Source organism: Mobula birostris, chromosome X, assembly GCF_030028105.1.
Source record: "Mobula birostris isolate sMobBir1 chromosome X, sMobBir1.hap1, whole genome shotgun sequence".
NCBI classification, from domain to species: domain Eukaryota; kingdom Metazoa; phylum Chordata; class Chondrichthyes; order Myliobatiformes; family Myliobatidae; genus Mobula; species Mobula birostris.
Window position 1 is genome coordinate 12,270,766 of NC_092402.1, and position 25,857 is coordinate 12,296,622.

General features: G+C 42.2%; 1 protein-coding gene across 2 annotated transcripts in view; it reads right to left on the minus strand.

The window, feature by feature from the left end:
• The window catches only part of npepps (aminopeptidase puromycin sensitive), a 294,931-nt gene that overhangs the window by 107,651 nt on the left and 161,423 nt on the right, over window positions 1–25,857 (minus strand). For both annotated transcript variants that reach the window (XR_011883929.1, XM_072249568.1), the window contains exons 13-14: window positions 23,803–23,912; window positions 4,957–5,020 (exon numbers count right to left, since the gene is read on the minus strand). Coding sequence is in view for 1 of the 2 variants with exons in the window: in XM_072249568.1 (XP_072105669.1) it covers window positions 4,957–5,020; window positions 23,803–23,912 (174 nt within the window). In the remaining variant the exon portion in view is untranslated. The remainder of the gene's footprint in view (window positions 1–4,956; window positions 5,021–23,802; window positions 23,913–25,857) is intronic.

Consider the following 25,857-nt stretch of genomic DNA (forward strand, 5'->3'; position numbering starts at 1 on the left):
TGTGCTTAAAGGAAATTACTCAAGAATGTATTCACTAATTGCTTCCAAGGAGACAAATGTCACCAAATGCAAAACTAGTTCAAGTTGATAAACTAAATGGCAATATGCAGTCTGTGTCAAAATTTGGGTCACCTTGTTTAAAAAAAACATGTGGTTTGAACATCCTAAGAAGAAACCTGGCAGGATACATGGCAAATTGATCTGGATTCAATTCTCACAGCTGTCTGTAAGGTGTTTGTACATTCTCCCTGTGGCTGCACAAGCTTCCTTTAGTTTCATCTCACATTCCAAAAGTGTACAGTTTAGAAGGCACATGGGTGTAATTAGGTGGCATGGGCTCATTTGGCCGGAAGAGCCTGTTACTGTACTGTACCTCTAAATAAAATAAATGCACATGCAAAATAATATCTAGATGGAAAGCAGTCATGATATACTGTCAATTTATAGACTACAGAATGGTTAATTAAGAGTGAAAGCAGGAGAAAGTTGAAGTCTGAAGATCTCACCAAATTAATTGCAAGTTTGGAATACTGAACATATGATCATCATGTGCCCTGTCATATGGAGTGGGCGATCGTGGTCTATGACCACGATTGTTCTTGGCAAGGTTTTCTACAGAAGTGGTTTACCATTGTCCCCTTCTAGGCAGTGTCTTTACAAAATGGATGATCCCAGCCATTATCAATACTCTTCACAGATTGTCTGCCCGGCATCAATGGCTACATAACTGGTACTTCTGATATGCTGCTCATACAACCATCCACCACCTGCTCTCATGGCTTCATGTGAACCTGATCAGGGGCATTTAAGCAGGTGCTACACCTTGCCCAAGGGTGACCTGCAGGCTAGTGAAGGGAAGGAGTGCCTCACAGCTTTGGTAGAGACATCTCCACTCTGCTACCCAAAATTAACATTATAGTTGAACTTCAGTTGTTGTGTTACTGAACATAACATTTATAAAATCTTTATAAATGCACAAAGGAGGCAACTTGCAAGTATGTCACCTTTATGTCAGTGAAACACAAGTAAATTCTTGTAAAAAGAATCAGTACAGAAAGAAGGAAAATTCAAAACTATCTTTGGAGAAAAAAAGTGGAAATTCTGCACCTTCATGCAACTTGAAATACAACAATCTACTCTTTGTCCCAAGGTTTATCATGTAAATATTAGAATGGAGCACAGTTTGCTGTATTTTTGATAGCTCTTGGCTCAAGTTTCCTAAATGGAAATTGGGAAGAGAATAAACCCAATGTCTTCAAATACTTCTCCCATCACCGCATCTAATTATTCTGCCTCTTCACAAGACCCATCTTTTGAGTTACAATTTCTGGAGTGAGACAGAATCATTTCGCCCAAGTGGTCATTTCTTCATTAACCCAGACACGGATTCCAAATTCACTCTGTTTAGTCCAGTCCTGTCTTTACACGTGCTTTTTCCTATTAGGTTTATGGGTATACGTAGAACTGCTATCAAATTTCCACCACTTTTCAGTGGTGGCAATCCTCAGTCTATTATGGCTTCTAGGTGGCAGGTTGAAGATACATCACTACCAAAAAAGGTGTAAAGCACTCCTTCTCTCTGCTAGCCTGCACATCACCCTTGGGCAAGGTGTAGTGTCCCCACCCCTCAAGATCAGTGTCACGTGAAGCCATGGGAACAGGTGGTGGATAGTCGTTTGAGCAGCCGGTGCATATCACAAGTCCTGCTTATGCGACCACTGACCCCAGGCAATCTCTAAAGAGTATTGGTAATGGCTGGAGTCACCCGTCTTGTAAAGACAATGCCCAGAAGGCAATGGTAAATCACTTCTGCAGAAAAAATTGCCAAGAACAACCATGGTCATGGATAGAGAAAAGAATTTGAAGAGCTTCAGATTAAAGCCCATGATCACCCACATCATACCTCATGGCACATAAAGATGATGATGATGATTATGGTTTACCTGCCCCATCCCTTTTTTTAAAGAAATGTCATAAATTGAAGTTGTAGATGATGCTAGCTTCATTTGAGACAAAAGTTACTTTAAATTAAAAAAGATTAGCATTGCCAAATGTGTTATTCTTGGCAAGACTTTTTCTTCTTCTCCCCATGGGAACTACATTTCCTACAAGAACATTTATCAAAACCACAGGTTTGCCTCGCATGACCAGAATACATTGAAGCTGGGTTTCAATCCTCATTCTGGACAGATTATTTTAATTTGGAGGTAATGGCAATTTCCCTTTTCTTAAAACTCATTACCCCAAGAATACTGTACTTGCATCTTTGGTAAAGTTTTGAAAACAATTTAAAGTAAAATCAACTGGAAAATACACAATTCTTTATTATGTATTCCAATGCACTGTTGCTGCATAACAACAAATTTCATGACATATGCCAGTGATATTAAGCCTGATTCTGATTCAATTCAAAACGTTGCTTTTCTGCCTGTCTCTCTCCATTTAGGATTTAGAACAGAGAACAGTACGGTACAGGCCCTTCAGCCCACAATGTTGTACCAATCCTCTAACCTACTCCATGATCAAGCTGACCCTTCCCTCCCACATAGCCCTCCATTTTTCTATCATCCACGTGCCTGTGTAAGACCTTCTTAAATGTCCCTAATGTTTCTGCCTCTACCACCACCTCTGGAAGAGTAATCCACATACCTACCACTGTTAAAAGAAAAAAACAACCTGCCTCTGCCGAACACCCCCACCAATCTTCTTTCAAACAGCTCAAAGCTATGCCCTTTTGCATCAGCCATTTCCACACGAGAAAAAGTCCCTCACTGTCCACTTGATCTATGCCCCTTTTCATCTTGTACACCTCTCCATCAATTCATCTTGTACTCATCTCCATAGAGAAAAGCCCAAGATCACTCAACCTGGTGCTAAACGGCAATTCCTTTGCTTGCATCTTCAGAAACAGCTCCATTTCTATCTTTAATACCTTTATTTTTATTTTTCCCTTTCAAGGTTATTTTGAAGACCCTAACCTGGAGTTACACGCTGACTTCAGTTCTTTGCAGGAATGGGACCCGCTCTCAGGGTTTCACAACCGGCCGTCGTTCGGCACACCAAAGGCTCGGCCTAAGAGTCCAGCTTGGATTTGGATCTCAGGGCTCTGGAGATGGGCGGATTGAGGGTTGGTGTCATGGCAGGAGACCCATGTGTCATCGAGGTAGTCGGGATATCTGCAGTTGTGTGTCTGGAGACCCAAGATCTTTGAGATCTTCAGGCACAGAGCTCGGAAAAAAGTGACGTAATGGACTTTTAACACTGTAAACCGGTGAGTTGTTTGTTATGTCTCCCACTCGCTGGGAAAACGGAGACACCTCCTTCTCCCTTATTAGGGAGAGAGAGAGAGCCTGTGGTATGTCGTATACCGGGTGAAACGCGAAGGCTTTGGGGTAACTGCAAGTCTGTGTCTTTGCTAATGCTTTGCTCACTCTTGAGTGCTCGGTGGCGGTGCTGATGCTGTTTTTTTGCCGGTGGGGGGAGAAGAGGGCGGACTGTTGCTCGCTACTGCTTACGTGTAAGGAGGGAGAGGAGCCGGGGGGGGGGGGGGGTCTATGGGGTTCAAACACTTAACTGTCGTTCATTCTTTGGGGCACTCCTCTGTTTTTGTGGATGTTTGTGAAGATCAAGCATTTCAGGATGTATATTGTATACATTTCTCTGACATTAAATTGGACCCTTGAACCTATCCTCATAAGACATGCCCTCTAGACCAGGCAGCATCCTGCACCCATTCTGAAGGTTCCACATCCTTCATATGAAGAGGTGACCAGGACTGAACACAATACTCCAACTGTGGTCTGGCAAGTTTTATAGAGCTGCAACATTACCTCATGGCTCTTGAACTCAATCCCTGAACTAATGAAGGCCAACATACTTTCTTAATCACCCTATCAACTTGCACGACAACTTTAGAGTGATCTGTGGACATCGACCCAAAGATCCCTGATGGAAAATGAACTGAAAGTCAGTATAAAAGCTATGCTGCAACTGCAACAACACAAGGAACCAGTAACCCCACTTAAGTCAAAAGGAGAACGAGTGTGCAAGATGCAAACTCACAAATGTAGTTAGTGATGCTAAGCCAGTTGCTTTCAGCTGGGGGAGGTAGAAAGGCAATAACTTCTCAAGAAAATAACAACGGGCAAATTTTGGTTTTGCCAGCGACATCCAGATTCTGTAAATGAATTGCAGAAAATTATGGCTCTAATTTGGACACAGTGGCAGAAAGTTGAAACTACATTTAATGCCTATTTCCAAGTTTTGAGTGGCTAGGTGGAGATGTCTCTACTAAAGGAGGTGTAAGGCGCTCCTTCAATCTGTTAGCCTATAGGTCACCCTGGGCAAGGCGTAGCACTTGCTTAGCCCCCCGATCAAAGTCATGTGAAGCCATGGGAGCAGGTGGTGGACGGTCATTTGAGCAGCTGGTGTATATCACCAACCACTGATGCCAGGCAGACAATCTTTGAGAGTATTGATAACGGCAGGGGTCAAATGCCTTATAAAGACACTGCCCAGAAGGTGATAATAGGAAACCACTTCCATAGGAAAATTTGCCAAGAACAATCACGGTCATGGAAAGACCATGACTGCCCACGTCATATGACACAGCACATGATTATGATTTCCAAGTTGTGAAGCATTATTGCCAAGATGAAATTCAAACATATTTAATTCTTCAAGTTCTAACATTTCAATTTAGCGTAAAATGATCAATCAATTCAGGAACACTATAGTTCAGGGGGTTTCCAACCCTTTTTTATGCTATGGACCCCTACCATGAACCGAGGAGTCTATGAACCCCAAGTTGGGAACCCCTGCTATAATTGCATCCTCTGAGATGACAGTAACTGCACTGGGATATCCATGAAAAGGAAACACATTCAATTCTGGAAGTATGAAGAGCTTTTTTCAATATTTAAAGATAAATTACAACAAAGCAGCATGTGCACTTACCAGTAAATGGTCCACTGGCACAAAATTTCTTCTGGGAAATCTTCAATACTCGGTCATCTTTCTCCTGAAAGAGATTTTAAAGTTTATTTTTAGTTATCACTGAACTCCACATCGAGCATATGAGATGAACACAAGCTTAAATGTTTTGTGACATGTCTCAAATATCTAAGGAGCAATGGGTAGAACTAGTGAATAAGAGAGGGGTGATAACCTTGTTCCTCCAAGAGAACCACAATCTTGTGGTTTGGAGGCTTGTGTGCCCCAATGACCCAGAGAACTATGCTGGCTGGACTCAGGGCTTTTTGCTTTGGGTCTTGGTAGGGTCACCAACTCCAAATGAGTCAAAGAGTAGAGGATAGACTAAGAGTGGTCCACCAGGCCTCCAGGTTCAGAGGTTCAGCTCAGGGCTAACAACACTGACAGGTAAAACAAAACCGTTACAGAAACATAGAACATAGACATAGAAAATAGGTGCAGGAGTAGGCCATTCGGCCCTTCGAGCCTGCACCGCCATTTATTATGATCATGGCTGATCATCCAACTCAGAACCCCGCCCCAGCCTTCCCTCCATACCCCCTGATCCCCGTAGCCACAAGGGCCATATCTAACTCCCTCTTAAATATAGCCAATGTACTGGCCTCAACTGCTTCCTGTGGCAAAGAATTCCACAGATTCACCACTCTCTGAGTGAAGAAGTTTTTCCTAATCTCGGTCCTAAAAGGCTTCCCCTTTATCCTCAAACTGTGACCCCAAGTAATGAAGAATCTTTCTACACCCAAGTGCAATGGTATTCCTGAGTCTCCACCGGGGACTTGCATGACTGACAGCAGTGAAAACTGAGAAGAAGCTACTGGCCTGATGAAGGAAGTCCTGAACACCACCAGAGATGGAGGACCTTCAATGCTGCCCTAAATGCCAGCAACATAACAAGCCGCAAGTAAGATCACCTTTTTGGAGTTATACTTTAGGCTTCCCGATAGTAGGTATTAGAGGAACAGGTAATAAAGCAAATCACATAGAGGTGTAAAGTAAATTGGGTAATAGTAGTGCAAGATTTAAAATTTTCTAACATTGACTGGGGTAGCTTTGAGACAAGGGGCTCAGATGGGGTGGAATTTGGCAAGTACCTCCAAGTAAATATTTTTCAGGCAATATGGGAGGACAGTCTTACTAAAGATAAAGATAAACTGAATCACATGCATATTGAAGCATACAATGAAATACATTTTGTGTCAACCACCAACACAATCCAAAGGCAGCCTATAAATGTCGCCATAACTCCAGTGCCAACATAGCCTGCTCACAACTTACTAACCCAAACTTCAACCATATGTCTTTGGAGTATGAGAAGAAACCAGAGGACTGGGGGCAAAACCACACGGTCACAAGAAGAACATAAAAAACTCCTTACAGACAGTGGAGGTAATTGAACCCTGATTGGTGATCACTGGCACTGTAAAGCATTACACCAACCACTATGCTGCCATCAGCAGACAACATTTGGCCTCATCTTAGGAAATAATGCTGAACAAGTGGTGGAAGTGGAAGTAGGGAAAACACTTCGGGAGAGTGACCATAATCCAACAGAGGGCATAGGCTTAGCATCACAGAAATGTAGAGCACAGAATCAGACCCTGTCAGTCACCTTGTCTATGCTGACCATGATAATTATCCAAACGAATCCCATTTCTCTGCCTTTTCTGTCAAGTATCAGTCCAAACACTTTTTAAACATTGTTGTTATTGTATCTGCCTCCATTGGTAGCTTGTTCCAGATATTCATACTCTTTTTGTGTGGAAAATCTATCCTTCATTTTCTTTAATTCTCCACCCCCCCCCCCATCTTACTTTAAATGCCCTCTATTACCTAAATTTTGCTGTCCTGGGAGGAAGATTCTATCTATCCTATCTTTGCCTGCCATTATTTTATAAACCTGTATAAGGTCACCCCTCATTGGCTAGGCTGCCCAAGCCACCTTCAAAGTTCAAAGGTTCAAAGTAAATTTATTATCAAAGTATGTATATGTTATATGTTGAGATTCATTTTCTTGCAGACATTTACAAGAAAATAAAAAATACAATAGAATATACAAACCCCATTTCCAGAAAAGTTGGGATATTTTCCAAAATGCAATAAAGACAAAAATCTGTGATACGTTAATTCACGTGAACCTTTATTTAACTGACAAAAGTACAAAGAAAAGATTTTCTATAGTTTTACTGACCAACTTAATTGTATTTTGTAAACATACACAAATTTAGAATTTGATGGCTGCAACACACTCAACAAAAGTTCGGACAGAGTTAAAATAAGATTGAAAAGTGCACAAGATTCAAGTATCAGTTCAAAAGGAACATTTCTCAATGCAAGATTGCAGAGAATTTAGGTCTTTCAATATCTACTGTACATAATATTGTGAAAAGATTCAGAGAATTCAGAGACATCTCAGTGCGTAAAGGGCAAGGTCAGAAACCACTGTTGAATGCGCGTGATCTTTGAGCCCTTAGGCAGTACTGCCTAAGAAACCGTCATGCTACTGTCACAATTATAGCCACCTGGGCTCGGGATTACTTCGGAAAACCATTGTCGCTCAACATAGTCCATCGCTGCATCCAGAAATGCAACTTGAAACTGTATTACGCAAGGAGGAAGCCATACATCAACTCTATGCAGAAATGTCGGCGAGTTCTCTGGGCCTGAGCTCATCTCAGATGGACCGAAAGACTGTGGAACCATGTGCTGTGGTCAGATGAGTCCACATTTCAGCTAGTTTTTGGAAAAAACGGGCATCGAGTTCTCCGTGCCAAAGATGAAAACGACCATCCAGATTGTTATCAGCGAAAGGTGCAAAAGCCAGCATCTGTGATGGTATGGGGGTGCATCAGTGCCCACGGCAAGGGTGAGTTGCATGTATGTGAAGGTACCATTGACTCTGAGGCGTATATTAGGATTTTAGAGAGACATGTTACCATCAAGGCGACGTCTCTTCCCGGGACGTTCAGCAGGACAATGCCAGACCACATTCTGCACGGGCTACAACAGCGTGGCTTTGCAGACACAGAGTGCGTGTGCTTGACTGGGCTGCTGCCAGTCCAGATATATCTCCTATTGAAAATGTATGGCGCATCATGAAGAGGAGAACGGAGACCACGGACTGTTGAGCAGTTGAAGTCTTATATCAAGCAGGAATGGACAAAACTTCCAATTGCAAATCTACTACAATTAGTATCCTCAGTTCCAAAACGATTAAAAAGTGTTATTAAAAGAAAAGGTGATGTAACACAATGGTAAACATGCCTCTGTCCCAACTTTTGTTGAGTGTGTTGCAGCCATCAAATTCTAAATTTGTGTATGTTTACAAAATACAATTAAGTTGGTCAGTAAAACTATTGAAAATCTTTTCTTTGTACATTTGTCAGTTAAATAAAGGTTCACGTGAATTAATATATCACAGATTTTTGTTTTTATTGCATTTTGGAAAATATCCCAACTTTTCTGGAAATGGGGTTTGTACAAAGCACGATACATAACGAGAGGTACCAACTAGAGAAGGGGCAGTGTTGGATCTCCTGTTAGGGAATGAGATAGGTCAGGTGACGGAGGTAAGTGTTGGGGAGCACTTCGGGTCCAGTGATCACAATGCCATTAGTTTCAAAATAACTATGGAGAAGGATAGGTCTGGACCCAGGGTTGAGATTTTTGATTGGAGAAAGGCTAACTTTGAGGAGATGCGAAAGGATTTAGAAGGCATGGATTGGGACAATTTGTTTTATGGGAAGGATGTAACAGAGAAATGGAGGTCATTTAAAGGTGAAATTTTGAGGGTACAGAATCTTTATGTTCCTGTGAGGTTGAAAGGAAAGGTTAAAAGTTTGAGAGAGCCATGGTGTTCAAGGGATATTGGAAACTTGGTTTGGAAAAAGAGAGATATCTACAGTAAATATAGACAGCATGGAGTAAATGAGGTGCTCGAGGAATATAAAGAATGTAAAAAGAATCTTAAGAAAGAAATTAGAAAAGCTAAAAGAAGATACGAGGTTGCTTTGGTAAGTAAGGTGAAAATGAATCCAAAGGGTGTCTACAGTTATATTAATAGCAAAAGGGCAGTGAGGGATAAAATTGGTCCCTTAGAGAATCAGAGTGGACAGCTATGTGTGGAGCCAAAAAAGATGGGGGAGATTTTAAACAATTTCTTTTCTTCGGTATTCACTAAGGAGACGGATATTGAATTGTGTAAGATAAGGGAAACAGGTGAGGAAGTTATGGAAACTATGATGTTTAAAGAAGAGCAAGTACTGGCACTTTTAAGGAATACAAAAGTGAATAAATCTCCGGGTCCTGACAGGATATTCCCTAGGACCTTGAGGGAAGTTCGTGTGGAAATAGCAGGGGCTCTGACAGAAATATTTCAAATGTCATTAAAAAAGGGGATGGTGCCGGAGAATTGGCGTATTGCTCATGTTGTTCCATTGTTTAAAAAGGGTTCTAAGAGTAAACCTAGCAATTATCGGCCTGTGAGTTTGACGTCAGTGGTGGGTAAATTGATGGAAAGTATTCTTAGAGATGGTATATATAATTATCTGGATAGACAGGGTCTGATTAGGAACACTCAACATGGATCTGTGCGTGGAAGGTCATGTTGACAAATCTTATTGAATTTTTTTGAAGAGGTTACTGGGAAAGTTGACGAGGGTAAAGCGGTGGATTTTGTCTATATGGACTTCAGTAAGGCCTTTGACAAGGTTCCACATGGAAGGTTAGTTAGGAAGGTTCAATCATTAGGTATTAATATTGATGCAGTAAAATGGATTCAGCAGTGGCTGGATGGGAGACGCCAGAGAGTAGTGGTGGATAACTGTTTGGCAGATTGGAGGCCGGTGACTAGTGGTGTGCCTCAGGGATCTGTACTGGGTCCAATGTTGTTTGTCATATATATTAATGATCTGGATGATGGGGTGGTAAATTGGATTAGTAAGTATGCTGATGATACTAAGATAGGTGGAGTTGTGGATAATGAAGTAGGTTTTCAAAGCTTGCAGAGAGATTTAGGCAAGTTAGAAGAGTGGGCTGAAAGATGGCAGATGGAATTTAATGCTGATAAATGTGAGGTGCTACATTTTGGTAGGACTAATCAAAATAGGACATACATGGTAAATGGTAGGGCACTGAAGAATGCAGTAGAACAGAGGGATCTAGGAATAATGGTGCATAGTTCCCTGAAGATGGAATCTCATGTGGATAGGGTGGTGAAGAAAGCTTTTGGTATGCTGGCCTTTATAAATCAGAGCATTGAGTAAAGGAGTTGGGATAGAAACATAGAAAATAGGTGCAAGAGTAGGCCATTTGGCCCTTCGAGCCTGCACCGCCATTCAGTATGATCATGGCTGATCATCCAACTCAAAACCCTGTACCAGCCTTCCCTCCAGACCCCCTGATCCCTTTAGCCACAAGGGCCATATCTAACTCCTTCTTAAATGTAGCCAATGAACTGGCCTCAACTGTTTCCTGTGGCAGAGAATTCCACAGATTCAGCACTCTCTGTGTGAAGAAGTTTTTCCTAATCTCGGTCCTAAAAGGCTTCCCCTTTATCCTCAAACTGTGACCCCTCATTCTGGACTTCCCCAACATCGGGAACAATCTTCCTGCATTTAGTCTGTCCAATCCCTTTAGGATTTTATACGTTTCAATCAGATCCCCCCTCAATCTTCTAAATTCCAATGAGTATAAGCCTAGTTGATCCAGTCTTTCATCATATGAAAGTCCTGCCATCCCAGGAATCAATCTGGTGAACCTTCTTTGTACTCCCTCTATGGCAAGGATGTCTTTCCTCAGATTAGGGGACCAAAACTGCACACAATACTCCAGGTGTGGTCTCACCAAGGCCTTGTACAACTACAGTAGTACCTCCCTGCTCCTGTACTCGAATCCTCTTGCTACGAATGCCAGCATACCATTCGCCTTTTTCACCGCCTGCTGTATCTGCATGCCCACTTTCAATGACTGGTGTATAATGACACCCAGGTCTCGTTGCACCTCCCCTTTTCCTAATCGGCCACCATTCAGATAATAATGTTTTCCTGTTTCTGCCACCAAAGTGGATAACTTCACATTTATCCACATTAAACTGCACCTGCCATGAATTTGCCCACTCACCTAACCTATCCAAGTCACCCTGCATCCTCTTAGCATCCTCCTCACAGCTAACACTGCCACCCAGCTTCGTGTCATCCACAAACTTGGAGATGCTGCGTTTAATTCCCTCATCTAAGTCGTTAATATATATTGTAAACAACTGGGGTCCCAGCACTGAGCCTTGCGGTACCCCACTAGTCACTGCCTGCCATTCTGAAAAGGTCCCATTTATTCCCACTCTTTGCTTCCTGTCTGCCAACCAATTCTCCATCCACATCAATACCTTACCCCCAATACCATGTGCTTTAAGTTTGCACACTAATCTCCTGTGTGGGACCTTGTCAAAAGCCTTTTGAAAATCCAAATATATCACATCCACCAGTTCTCCCCTATCCACTCTACTAGTTACATCCTCAAAAAATTCTATGAGATTCGTCAGACATGATTTTCCTTTCACAAATCCATGCTGACTTTGTCCGATGATTTCACCGCTTTCCAAATGTGCTGTTATCACATCTTTGATAACTGACTCTAGCATTTTCCCCACCACCGATGTTAGGCTAACTGGTCTATAGTTCCCCGGTTTCTCTCTCCCTCCTTTTTTAAAAAGTGGGGTTACATTAGCCACCCTCCAATCCTCAGGAACTAGTCCAGAATCTAAAGAGTTTTGAAAAATTATCACTATTGCATCCACTATTTCTTGGGCTACTTCCTTAAGCACTCTGGGATGCAGACCATCTGGTCCTGGGGATTTATCTGCCTTTAATCCCTTCAATTTACCTAACACCACTTCCCTACTAACATGTATTTCGCTCAGTTCCTCCATCTCACTGGACCCTCTGTCCCCTACTATTTCTGGAAGATTATTTATGTCCTCCTTAGTGAAGGCAGAACCAAAGTAGTTATTCAATTGGTCTGCCATGTCCTTGCTCCCCATAATCAATTCACCTGTTTCTGTCTGTAGGGGACCTACATTTGTCTTAACCAATCTTTTTCTTTTCACATATCTATGTAATGTTGAAATTGTACAAGGCATTGGTGAGGCCAAATTTGGAGTATTGTGTACAGTTTTGGTCACTGAATTATAGGAAAGATGTCAACAAAATAGAGAGAGTACAGAGAAGATTTACTAGAATGTTACCTGGGTTTCATCACCTAAGTTACAGAGAAAGGTTGAACAAGTTGGGTTTTTGTTCTTTGGAGCGTAGAAGGTTGAGGGGGGACTTGATAGAGGTATTTAAAATTATGAGGGGGATTGATAGAGTTGACGTGGATAGGCTTTTTCCATTGAGAGTGGGGGAGATTCAAACAAGAGGACATGAGTTGAGAGTTAAAGGGCAAAAGTTTAGGGGTAACATGAGGGGGAGCTTCTTTACTCAGAGAGTGGTAGCTGTGTGGAACGAGCTTCCAGCAGAAGTGGTTGAGGCAGGTTCGATGTTGTCATTTAAAGTTAAATTGAACAGCTATATAGACAGGAAAGGAATGGAGGGTTATAGGCTGAGTGCAGGTCGGTGGGACTAGGTGAGAGTATGCATTTGGCACGGACTGGAGGAGCCGAGATGGCCTGTTTCTGTGCTGTAAATGTTATATAGTTATAAAGACTGACAAAGTGCGAAAGACGACAAACTGCAAATGAATAATATAGAAAAGATGAGTTGTGAAGACTCCTTGAAAGCCAGTCTGTTGATCGTGTATCAGTTCAGGGTTGTGCTGAGTGAAGTTATCCACTCTGGTTCAAGAGCCTGATGATAACTGTTTTTGAACCTGCTGGTGTGGGCGCTAAGGCTCTACCCGAAGGCATTAGTGAAGAATGTCCCAGATGGTGGAGGTCCTTGATGACAGATGCTGTTTTCTTGTGGCAGTACTCTTTGCAGATGTACTCAATGGTGGGGAGGGCCTTGCGTGTGATCGACAGGGTTCTATCAACCACTTTTGTAGATGGTTCTGCTCTTGGGCATGGCAACCACAGCCCTCCTGTTTTTGCTACATCCTGGCGAATCTATTCTGAACTCTCTTGCTACTACATCCTTCCTGACATGTGGCAATGAGAACTGTACACAATATTTTAAGTGTGGTCTTTCTTTTTACATCTTTTTATTAACTTTCAAAATTATAAACTCAATAACAAAGTTGATACAAAGAGATTGGAACAATCTTAATAAGCATATACAAAAAGGATTTTAAGTAACATAGGTATAATAGAGTTCCAAACTCATAATGAAATTAGTCATACAGAAAAAAAAGAAATATAGAGAAAAAACATATACAAACAAAGAAAAACCCCAAAAGAAAAAAAAACCCAAAAAGAAACAGAACAGGGCTAGACCAATATCTTGAATCAGACACATTCAGTAATGTCGCCAACTCCGCTCCTCTATTCATATAATTTAAAAAAGATTCGGAAAGGTCAAATTACATCATATGAAAATGTTGCATAAAAGGTTTCCAAGTTTCTTCCAATTTAACCAAAGGATCAAAATTATCACTTCTAATTTTTTCTGAATTTAAATTTAATATAGTTTGAGAAAACCATTGGAATGTAATAGGAGGATTGGTTTCCTTCCAGTTCAACAAAATAGATCTTCTAGCCATTAAAGTAACAAAAGCTATCATCCGACAGGCTGAAGAAGACAAAGATCTATGTTCTACCATTGAGAATCCAAAAATTGCTGTAATAGGATGGGGTTTTAAATCAAATCAGAACTGTTGAAATAATATCAAAAATATGTTTCCAATATTTTTCCAAAAGAGGACAGGACCAAAACATATGAGTTAAAGAAGCCACCTCAGAGTGACATCTATCACAAGTAGGGTTTATATGGGAATAAAAACGGGCTAATTTATCTTTGGACATGTGGGCTCTATGTAATACTTTAAATTGTATTCATGTATGTTTAGCACATATAGAAGTAGTACTAACTAACTGAAAAACGTTATCCCATTTCTCTATAGGTAGACAAAGTTGAAGTTCCCTTTTCCATTCATTTTTAATTTTATCAGATATACCTAGCTGTAATTTCATAATTATATCATAGATAATTGCTATTAATCCCTTCTGAAAAGGATTTAAACCTAAAATTTTATCAATAGTATCAGTAGGATTTGAAGTCGGAAAGGTAGGCAACCTCTTCCGCTTAATCGGGTGGTTTAAGCCATTTGTATTCCAAGAAACCAAATTAATAATCTTATCCATCGTAATGAGCTCGAGCATACGTAAAGGGTTAACCAGAGTACAGACTCATGACCCTGGAAGGGGAAAAAAGATCCAAAGAGGAACTGGAAGTTATGACATTTCAGACATTTTGGTAGTTTCAGGTCAGCTCATTTAAAAAGCAAAAATGAATTAAAGAACAAGAATACCACCCTCCTCCCACAAAACCCCCCCCAAAAAAAACCAGAAAGTGGCCAATGCTAAATCTAAAGCTAATCCTAACCCTATCTTTCCAGAAGGCAACCCAAAAGAAATATGTTTACCAAAAGAAATACCACCCATATTCAAAAAAAAGTAAAAAAAAGCTATAATGGTAAGAAAAAGCTTACACGATTATAAGCATCTAATAGTTCCTTCTTACTCATATTTCAAAGAACATCAAACGTTAGATTATATTACTAGATTAATTTTTCATATATAAGTGATCGGAAGTGACGTTAGAAACAGAAAGGATTCTGGGGAGAAGAAAACAATCCACCATCTTAAAATATAATACTCCAGTAATATTTCAGAAAGAAAACAAGCATTAAAATTGTAACTAAATAACTTTCAAAAAGTATTAAGAGTAAGATATACAAGATCACTAACAGAAAAGCATAATATCATTTAACAGTATAAAGCGAACCTACACTGCAAGATCAAGGGAAAAACCCTCAAACTATAAAATCAAAGACGAGAGAGAAAACAAAACGATACATTAATTAATCGAGGCAGATTATCGAGAAAACTTTGGGCTTCCATCGAATTTTTAAACAGGCTACGCGAGTTGTCCAGCATAACCACTCTCAAACGGGCTGGAAACAGTAGCGCTATTTTATAGCCCCGACAATAAAGTTCTGCCATCTGTGGTTTAAAAGCCATCCGTTTTTTCAGTACGTCTTGGCTGTAGACTTCAACAACCCTGAACTTGAATTCTTGAAATTGGATCATACCCTTCTTCCGAGCAGCTCAAATAACTCGTTCCTTATCATGGACATAATGAAACTGAATGATGATTGGTTTTGGTCTGGTCAAATTCTCTGGATTAAAACAAAAAGAACGGTGCGATCTAATAGTGGGGGCTCCTCTAATATATCGGAACCAAACACATCCATTAGCAATTTAGAGAAATATTTGGTGGGATCTCCTGTCTCAACATCTTCAGGAAAACCGATTATTCGCAAATTCTATCGTCAGGAGCGATTTTCAAGATCGATATTCTTAGCTTGATAACATTCCAGTTGCTGAGTTACCGAAGTTAAACTTGTTTCAAGAGCTTCAATTTTTCAATCCCTTTTGCAGCCATCTTCATCTAGTTCCAAGATTCTGACTTCTTGTTGATTAATTTCACGTCTGAATGTTCTTGAATCCTCTTGCATCGACTTCAACACTCCTCCAATTCCGGTGAGTCTTTGATTAACTGTTTCATCTAGAAGTTTCTTCATTAGTTCCATAGTTACCGGAGCTTCCTTTGATGTTCCAGGATCACCAATTTTTTTTTCCCGTTCCCGCCAGAACCTTTCCCTTCTTTAATTTCTCGTGCTCTGGTATTCATTTTCAGTAAGTAAAAGTCATAGTTCAATGATATAAATGTAATATAAATCATTTATTGTAGGTATAGGTAAAGTAAATAAGAGTGGTTACATGTAAAAGAGTAAAGGGTATGGAGCGGTGCCAAAATACAGCTTACTCCATGGGTCCCCTGCCAGAAAGCCAAGTGTGGTCTAACCAATGTTTTATACAACTGTAACATGACACTAAAGGTGATTGGAAAGAGTATTAAAGGGAATTTCACATGAAATCTTAAAAAAAAAACAATACACATAGAATTTGGCTGGCAGGGTGGTCTCTACCAAAGGAGGTATAAGGTGCTCCTTCCCTCTGCTAGACTTGCAGGTTATCCTTGGGCAAGGTGTAGCACCTGCTTAGCCCCCCAATCAGGGTCACATGAAGCCACGGGAGTAAGAGGTGGATAGTATGAGCAGCTGGTGCATATCACAATTCCTGGTTATGTGACCACTGATGCAAGGGGTCACCCATCTTGTAAAGACATTGCCCAGAAGGCAACAGCAAACCACTTCTGCAGAAAAATTTGCCAAGCACAATCATGGTCATGGAAAGACCATGGTCACCTATGTCATACACATGGCACGTAATCATGCTGACGATGATGACACATAGAATGATTTATATCCAGAACTTCCTACCAGATTTGTTGGTGAAATCAGATACAATCACTATTTTTGAGAGGCATTTAGAGGGGCAAATGAACAGGCAAAAATGTTCATGCTCCCATTGTTTACCCAAGGTCCTCATGTTATTGTCAGAAAAGTTAGTTCGTTGGGCTCACCACATCCATATTGACATTCTTGCACATCAATGCCAATTGTATTTATCCACATGATCCTGGGCAGTGTCTTTACAAGACAGGTGACCTCAGCCATTATCAATCCTCTTCACAGACTGTCTGCCTGGCATCAGTGATCACATAACCAGGGCTTGTGATATGCACCGGCTGCTCATATGATCATCCATCACCTACTCTCATGGGCCTAGCAGGAGCTACATCTTACCCAAGGGTGATTTACATGGTTAGGGGAGAGAAGGAGTGCCTTACATCTCCTTTGGTAGTGACATATCTCCACCTTGCCACCTGAGCCTATTCAAATACCCAAAGTGCCTCAAACAAAAAAAAAGTGCTGGTTGTCAAGTACCAATCTTTTTAGCCAGAGGGTGTTAGATCTGTAGAAATTCATTGCCACGAAGGGCTGTGGAGGCCAAGTCATTTGGGTACATTTAAAATAGAAGTCCACAGGTACTTAATCATGCCGTCAAAGGTTACATAGAGAAGATCAGGAGAATGGGGTTGAGAGGAATAATAAATCAGCCGTGATCCAATGGCAGAGAAAACCTGATGGGCTGAATGACCTAATCCTGTTCCTTTGCCTTATGGTTTAACCCATGCTGTTTTAAGTACACTGGTCAGAAAAGATTTTATTCAAAGCCCTGCAAATCTCATAACCCTTACCTTTAACTTACACCACAAACAATTATGTGAAGCAATGAGTTTCTTACCACTTACACTGTGTCCCTCAATCTGTTACCAAGTAGCTTTTTCCACCCCAAGGAAAACAAGCTCATCCTATCCAGTTCTGCAACGGCAATGTCCTTTTCTATCTGAATACTGATAATTATTCCTTCAAGACTTCAGCTGTTTACTTTGGTGCTAGGCACCAGACAAATAATCTCCAATAATGCCACCCCCCATTTCCTCATGACTGCTTGGAGGCCTCTAGAGACCCTCATTAAAGTCATAGCGTCATAGAACACTACAGCACCAAACTATTAATCTGCCCAGTCTCATCAGCCTACACCAGGGCCATAGCCCTACCATCCACGAACCTATCCAAACTTCTCTTAAACATTGAAATTGAAAACGCATCCACCGATTGCGCTGGCCACCGGGAAGTCCTCCTTGTGACAGATGGTGTGGAGATGCTCGACGAAGTGGTCCCCTAATTTACAAAGGGTCTCACCAATGCAGAGGAGGCTGCATTGGGAGCACTGGTAACAATAGGACAACCCCAGCAGATTTGCCTCACCTGGAAGGACTGTTTGGGGCCCTGAATAGAGGTGAAGGAAGTGGTGTCTGGGCAGGTGTAGCACTTGGGCCACTTGCAGAGATGAGTGCCTGGAGGGAGATTAGTGGGGAGGGATGAATGAACAAGAGAATTGAGGAGGGAGTGATCCCAGCAGAAAGCTGGGGGGTGGTGGGAGGTGAAGACATGTTCAGTGTTATGATCCTTTTGGAGATAGCTGAAATTGCAGAGGATAACGTATTGGATCCAGAGGCTGATGGGATGGTAGGTAAGGAGAAGGGGGACTCCTTACTAACATTAGTCCTGACGAAGGGTCTCGGCCTGAAACGTCGACTGTACCACTTCCTAGAGATGCTGCCTGGCCTGCTGCATTCACCAGCAACTTTGATGTGTGTTGCTTGAATTTCCAACATCCGCAGAATTCCTCGTGTTTGCATTTTTTAATCCTGAAAGCTAATTGGCCGCTGTACATAGCCTGAGTGAATTATTTGTTCTCATGCTTCCAATCTCCGAATGGGTGCTCAAAGTGCCAAGCTGCCGTGAGTTGTAGCCCTTTCCATTCAATCGGCGAACCTGAGCGAGCTATGCCTTCTCAGGCTTCCGATCTATGAATGGCTGCTGCTCAAAGCCTGGAGGCTTAAGTTTTCCTACTTCATTTATTGGTTCCCCACAACTTACTGTACTCACACGTCCGAGTATCTTGACAAATTAGCTTTGGCTCTCCTCGGCAGCTCTATCAAACTGCACCCACGCAAGGACATTAAGCCCACCTTTCGCCAGAATGGCCCCAGCAATCAAGAAATTTAATGCCCCCCCATACCATCTCTTCAACCATGCATTCACCTGATGACTCCCCCTATTACTTGACTCAATAGCACATAGCAATGGATGTAATCTAGGCATTAAAACGTTGTTTTATTTGTTACCCAGTTACACAAGTTCAAATTGCAGAACCTCATTCTTCATTTCACCTCTATCATTGTGACACCAGCTTAACTGCGATTAATCCATTTACACTCTCTCTCTCTCAACAGATATGGTACTGTATATACAATCAGTAGCCAGTTTACTAGGTACATCCTATCCTCGTTATATGCGTCTTCAGACAATGCGGATTCACAGTTATGCAAGGAACCTATTTCTACCAACTTCTTGTTATATGCGTCCAAAACTCACAGTTATGCGAGGGCACTGCTTTCCCGCCAATACAAGTCACGTGCGCACGCCTCACAGTCTCACCCCCGCCAGTCTCGCATTGGTTTTGGCAACATGTGGATGTGCGCTCTTGCGCTCTTAAACTTTTGTGTTTTTACTACGGTGTAGTGATTTTGTGCTTGAAATATTTAACTATGCCTCCTAAGTGTCCGATGTCAAGTCCTGGGCTATCAGCCAAGCAGCAGAGAACCACTAACACTTGGGAAAAGAAGTTGGAAATTATAAACGGGGCGGTGTCAGGTGAAGGTAACACAGCTCTGGGACGCTACCTGTGCAGTTGCGGGCTACATTAGCTGAGTTGGGCATCACACCAAAGCAGGTGTTTAATGCAGATGAAACCGGACTTTTTTGGAAGTGTATGCCGAAACGCACTTACATAAGGAAGAAAAAACTGTGTCAGGTTTCAAGGCAGCAAAGGATAGATTGACTTTGCTTAGGTGTTCCAATGCCAAAGGAGACTGTAAGATGAAGCCTCTCTTAGTTACCATCCTCTCTTAGTTTACCATTCACTAAATCCCTGTGCTCTTAAGGGTTTGTGTAAGAATATGCTTCCTGTCCACTGGGCAGCAAACAAGAATCACTGGTCAAATCTTTGAAGATTGGTTTGCTAATCATTTTGCTGTTGAGGCTGAACGTTACTGCCGGGAACAGAATCTTGCCTTTAAAGTTCTTTCGTTGCTTGACAATGTGCCAGCCCATCCTAAACATTTGGACAGCATTCATCCTAACATAAGTGCGTTTCCTGCTGCCTAACACAACATCGCTGATTCAACCACTCGACCAAGGTGTGATATCCACATTCAAGGCATTTTTTTTTTTAAAAGGCGAACTGTCTCTCAGATGCTGCAAGCAACAGACAATTTTGAAAATCCTGGGAGTTTACCAATGGTGAGGGAATGGTGAAAGTCCTTCAACATCAGACATACCATCAACGACATTGATGAATCCTGGGAAGAGGTCAGGTCTGGAAGGAAAATGCTGGAGTCAATTATAAAAGATGAAATAGCGGTATATTTGGATAGCAGTAGCAGGATAGGTCCGAGTCAGCATGGATTTATGAAGAGGAAATCGTGATTGACTAATCTTCTGGAATTTTTTGAGGATGTAACTTTGAAAATAGACATGGGAAAGCCAGTGGATGTAGTGTACCTGCACTTTCAGAAAGCCTTTGATAAGGTCCCATATTGGAGATTCGTGGGCAAAATTAGGGTACATGGTATTGGGGGTAGGGTACTAACATGGATAGAAAATTGACTGGCTGACAGGAAACAAAGAGTAGGGATTAACGGGGTCTTTTCAGAATGGCAGGCAGTGACTAGTGGGGTACCACAAGGCTCGGTGCTGGGACCACAGCTATTTACAATATACATTAATGATTTAGATGAAGGGATTAAAAGTAACATTAGCAAATTTGCAGATGACACAAAACTGGGTGACAGCGTGAAATGTGAGGAGGATGTTATGAGAATGCAGAGTGATTTGGACAGGTTGGGTGAGTGGGCAGATGCAGTTTAATGTGGATAAATGTGAGGTTATCCACTTTGGTGGCAAGAACAGGAAGGCAGATTACTATCTGAATGATGTCAAGTTAGGAAAAGGGGAGGTACAACGAGATCTGGGTGTCCTTGTTCATCAGTCACTGAAAGTAAGCATACAGGTACAGCAGGCAGTGAAGAAAGCTAATGGCATGTTGGCCTTCATAACAAGGGGAGTTGAGTATAAGAGCAAAGAGGTCCTTCTGCAGTTGTACAAGGTCCTGGAGAGACCCCACCTGGAGTATTGTGTGCAGTTTTGGTCTCCAAATTTGAGGAAGGACATTCTTGCTATGGAGGGAGTGCAGCGTAGGTTCACTGGGTTAATTCCAGGGATGGCGAGAATGTCATATGTTGAAAGATTGGAGTGACTGGGCTTGTATACACTGGAATTTAGAAGGAGGAGAGGGGATCTGATTAAGATTATTGAGGGATTGGACACGCTAGAGCAGGGGTCCCCAACCTTTTTTGCGCTGCGGACCGGTTTAATATTGATAATATTCTTGCGGACTGGCCGACCCGGGGGTGGGGGGGGGGGGGGTGTAGGGTTGCCAACGGACAAGAGTAGCAGTCAGAGAAAGACTACAATGACCATGAACCATGAAGCCTTGCACAGGTATCAGTGCGCATGTGTGACCTGCGCATGCATGTACCTGCCGATATTATTCTCTGCAAAGCGTTTTTGGCGATTCTGTTCAGGGGGGAGGGGGGTGTTCATCACGACCGGAATATTGGTAATAAGGGGCTAATACACTCAATTTTGTTTCTAAAAGGGTTTATCTAACAAATTTAATATTAAACACACAGCGCATATTTTCCCCGCATGAATATAGTGATAAGTCACTCATCAGGGGAGGACGGGGAGCTTGAAGGAAGTGTTGAACGAATTCCAGGTGAAGTGGTAGAGGCAGTTTCGATATTATTTAAAGAAAAATTGGATAGGTATATGGACAGGAAAGGAATGGAGGGTTATGGGCTGAGTGCAGGTCAGTGGGACTAGGTGAGAGTAGCTTTCGGCACGGACTAGAAGGGCCGAGATGGCCTGTTTCCGTGCTGTAATTGTTATATGGTTATATAAGTCACTTATTAGTCAATAGCATCATAACATTTTAAGTAACGTTTGGATATTAAACACACATATTTTCCCCGTATGAACATATAAAATCATTGCAACACACCAGTATCGCGGAATCAGTGGGGGCCCTGGGCTTGTTTCCCTGCAACAAGACGGTCCTATCGAGGGGTGATGGGAGACAGCGATACTCGAAGGGGGTTCCTTATGTCCAGTCTATTTAGTTTTCGTTGCATTCATTGCAGAGATATGTTGGAAATGGAAGCAACATTTTCAGTGCTTTCGTGGCTATCTCAGGATATTTAGCCTTGACTTTGATCCAGAATGCCGGCAGAGATGTTATGTCAAACATACTTTTCAGCCCGCCGTCATTTGCAAGCTCGAGGAGTTGATCTTCCCGCGCTGACATGGATGACGTGCGGGTAATGATCTCGCGTGTGTTCAAGCTCAACAGTGGGCGTGACAGGGAATGAGGAAAGGTGCAGCTGACTCATATCACCAAATCATATCGCTTCCTCGCGGCCCGGTAGCAAATGGTCTGCGGCCCGGTGGTTGGGGACCGCTGCGCTAGAGGCAGGAAACAGGTTCCCAATGTTAGGGGAGTCCAGAACCAGAGGCCACAGTTTAAGAATAAGGGGTAGACCATTTAGAATGGAGTTGAGGAAAAACTTTTTCCACACAGAGGGTTGTGGTTCTGTAGAATGCTCTGCCTCAGAAGGCAGTGGAGGCCAATTCTCTGGATTCTTTCAAGAAGGAGTTAGATAGAGCTCTTAAAGATAGCGGAGTCAAGGAATATGGGGGCAGGAACAGGGTACTGATTGTGGTTGATCAGCCATGATCACAGTGAATGGCGGTGCTGGCTCAAAGGGCTGAATGGCCTACTCCTGCACCTATTGCCTGTTGTCTTCTACTCTGAAGCAACTGGCAGAATTTTTTTTTTTTAAGGCTGAGGAACACTTGGCACAAATGGCGATGGACAAGGACCCAAGTTTAGAATGGAGTCAGCATTTCAGTTGCTCCCTGCAGTCAAGCCTTTTTCCCTACAAGCAAATTTATGCTGAAAAACAAAATGCTGCCAAGCAAACTATCCTCACTACTTTCTTCAAACCGGTGTCATCACCTGCTGCCGGCAGTACTGAGGGTTCTGAGAGTCTTCCTTCACCCCTTGCTGTTCTTGATGATCCTGATGACACAGAACCGTCCACCTCATCCATGTAAAGCTGCCCGACATCACAACAACCACTCAACTCCTGCAGCAAACATACCTGCCACTGCTGGTGAGTACTGTACACCCTAGTATGTTAACTTTCTATGATTTATTATGTTGAATATTACCTTAAATTGATGAAATATAATACGAATGTTGCCTTGTGGTACTGCTTTTGTGTCGTATTGGTATGAAAATGTGAAAATTACAGATAAAGCATATTTAGGAAGCCCTCAAGAACGCATCCCTATTTTCTCCATTTAAATAATTATTCACATTATGAGTTTTCACTTTATCCGTCAACTTCGAAGAATGTATCCCCTGCATATAATGAGGATAGGGTGTACAGGAGAGGAATGCGGTGTGGTCTTCAGCTGCCATAGCCCATACATTTCCATATTCGACATGTTGTGCACTCAGAGATGCTCTTCTGCAAACCACTGTTGTAACGTGTGGTTATCTGAGTTACTGTCACCTTCCTGTCAGCTTGAACCAATCCGGCCATTCTCCTCTGACTTCTCTCATTAACAAGATGCTTTCACCCACAGTACTACCATTCACTGGCTGTTTTTTGTTTGTTTTTACACCATTCTCTGTCAACTATAGAGATTGTTGTGCATGTAAATCCCAGGAGATCAGCAGTTTCTGAGATTCGCAAGACCCCACCTGGCATCAACAATCATTTCACGGTCGAAGTAACTTAGATCACGCTTCTTCCCCATTCTGATGTTTGGTCTGAACAACAACTGAACCTCTTGACCATGTCTGCATGCTTTCATGGACGAGTTGCTGCCACATGATTGGCTGATAAATATTTGCATTAACAAGGTGTACAGGTCTACCTAATAAAGTGGTCACTGAGTGCATATATAGATATAACTTGTCTTAAAGTAACTCACCTGTTCTTCTTCCACATAAATGAGGGGAAACCCCATCTGTTTCGTCCATGTGCTCATTACAGCATTAATAGGCTTCCCACTGGCCTCTTCCAAACAGCTCCAAAGATCCTCTGTAAGGTTCAAAGTTCAAAGTAAATTTATTATTAAAGTACATGTACTTATGTCACCATATACAACCCTGAGATTCATTGTCTTGCGGGCATATTCCATAAATGCATAGAATAATACATAACAGAGTCAATGAAAGGAATGGAGTAAAAAAAATAATGCCACTCAGGGTCCTTGATGTGTTTTTTCAAAACCTCAAAACAAACCCAAATCAGATGAGATTTATTTGTCACATGTACATCGAAACATGGTTCCTGTAAGTTCCCTCTACCTATTAAATGCTCCCACTGGCGAGTCTCAAATAGTCTCTGACCACCAAGTCCAGCTCTTGGCCTACATGCGTGGCTTAGCTACTAAGCCTTGCAGAACTGTTTCTACTTACAGGAGAAGGGGCAAAGGCAGGTTACCTGCACCAGTCGTTTTCGGCAGATGGAGCTTATCAGCCGTGGTTAGCAGCTCCTCCAGAAGGAAAACTCTGATCTCAAACCTCCGCTGCCTTACGGATATACCCACTCAAGGAGAAGGTTTCAGGAGTAAACCCCAAGGGAAAAATCTGGAGCTGGAGTCCCTAAGGCAGTCTTATATTAAGTTCAATGCTGACTGGCAGCTCCTGCTGGTGCCAAACTGTATCAATCTCTGCCGTTCCTTTGGGTTCAGTAACTACATGGAGAGGGTGAGCTTGCTACATGGGCAACAGCTAGTTCTCCATATTGTACTGCTCAGGCTTGCTTATCTAGACAGCTAGGACACAACATTCATGGTCGACCCTGACCAACGGAGGTCTCCACACATCGAAACATGCAGTAAGAAGCATCATTTGCTTCAACAAACATAGTCTGAAAGTGTGCTGAGCATAACGTGCCTACAATTTACAAAGCCCAACATCCTAGGAATGTGAGAGGAAACTGGAGTACCAGGACGAAACCGCGATTTGGGAGGAATTGAATCCTCGATCACAATCAATGGCACTGTGAAACGTGTTACACTAACTGCTATGTTATCATCCTGCCCACATAGTTGCTAATAGAAATATGGAAGCCAGAGTGAGAGACCTGAATGACAAATAAAAAGACAATTTGTGGAAATAACACGAGACACAGGACTAGGAGGAGGTCTGTAGATAAACCTCCAGTCTACTTTGCCATTCAAAAATAGCTCAGCACCATTTTTCTACCCTCTTATTATAAACACAATAGGCAAAGTGAAATCGGCTTACTTAACAATGGAGTATAAACTTTGCATCTAACTGACTTTGTTTTGATGCATACAAATTGGTGATGAGTTTGTTTGTTACGATCTCTCCATGACCATGATTTTAACAATTTTTTTTCCAGAAGTGGTTTGCCATTGCCTTCATCTGGGCAGTGTGTCTTTACAAGACGGGTGACCCCAGCCATTATCAATACTCTTCAGAGTTTGTCTGCCTGGCATCAGTGGTCGCATGACCAGGACTTAGGACTTGTGATATGCACCAGCTGCTCATATGACCATTCACCACCTGGTCCCATGGCTTCATGTGTCCCTGACTCTTTTTTTTGGGGGGGGGGGGGTTTGCTAAGCAGGAGCTATGCCTTGCCCAAGGGTGACCTGCAGGCCAGTGGAAGGAAGGAGCACCTTACACCTCCTTTGGTTGAGACGCATCTCCACCCAGCCACCCAGGTGCTTTTTATCTTGTTCAAATCATATCCAAATTGAAAATAATGTGGAAGCTTTTATACAGAATACTAAAGAATAGGACAGCAAGGCAGTGTGGCTGTTAGCACAGTACTTTAGTAGAGACGCATCTCCACCCCGGTGATGGGCAGACATGCATATAATGATGTTGAGGAATGCAGCACTTCCGCGTGGTCATGTTTTCCTGGCATGGGGGTGGCAAGGGCAGTGAACATAATCTTATTTTGTTGCAACTGAACCTTAGAGAAACCTGTTAAATAGCTGTTTAAGATG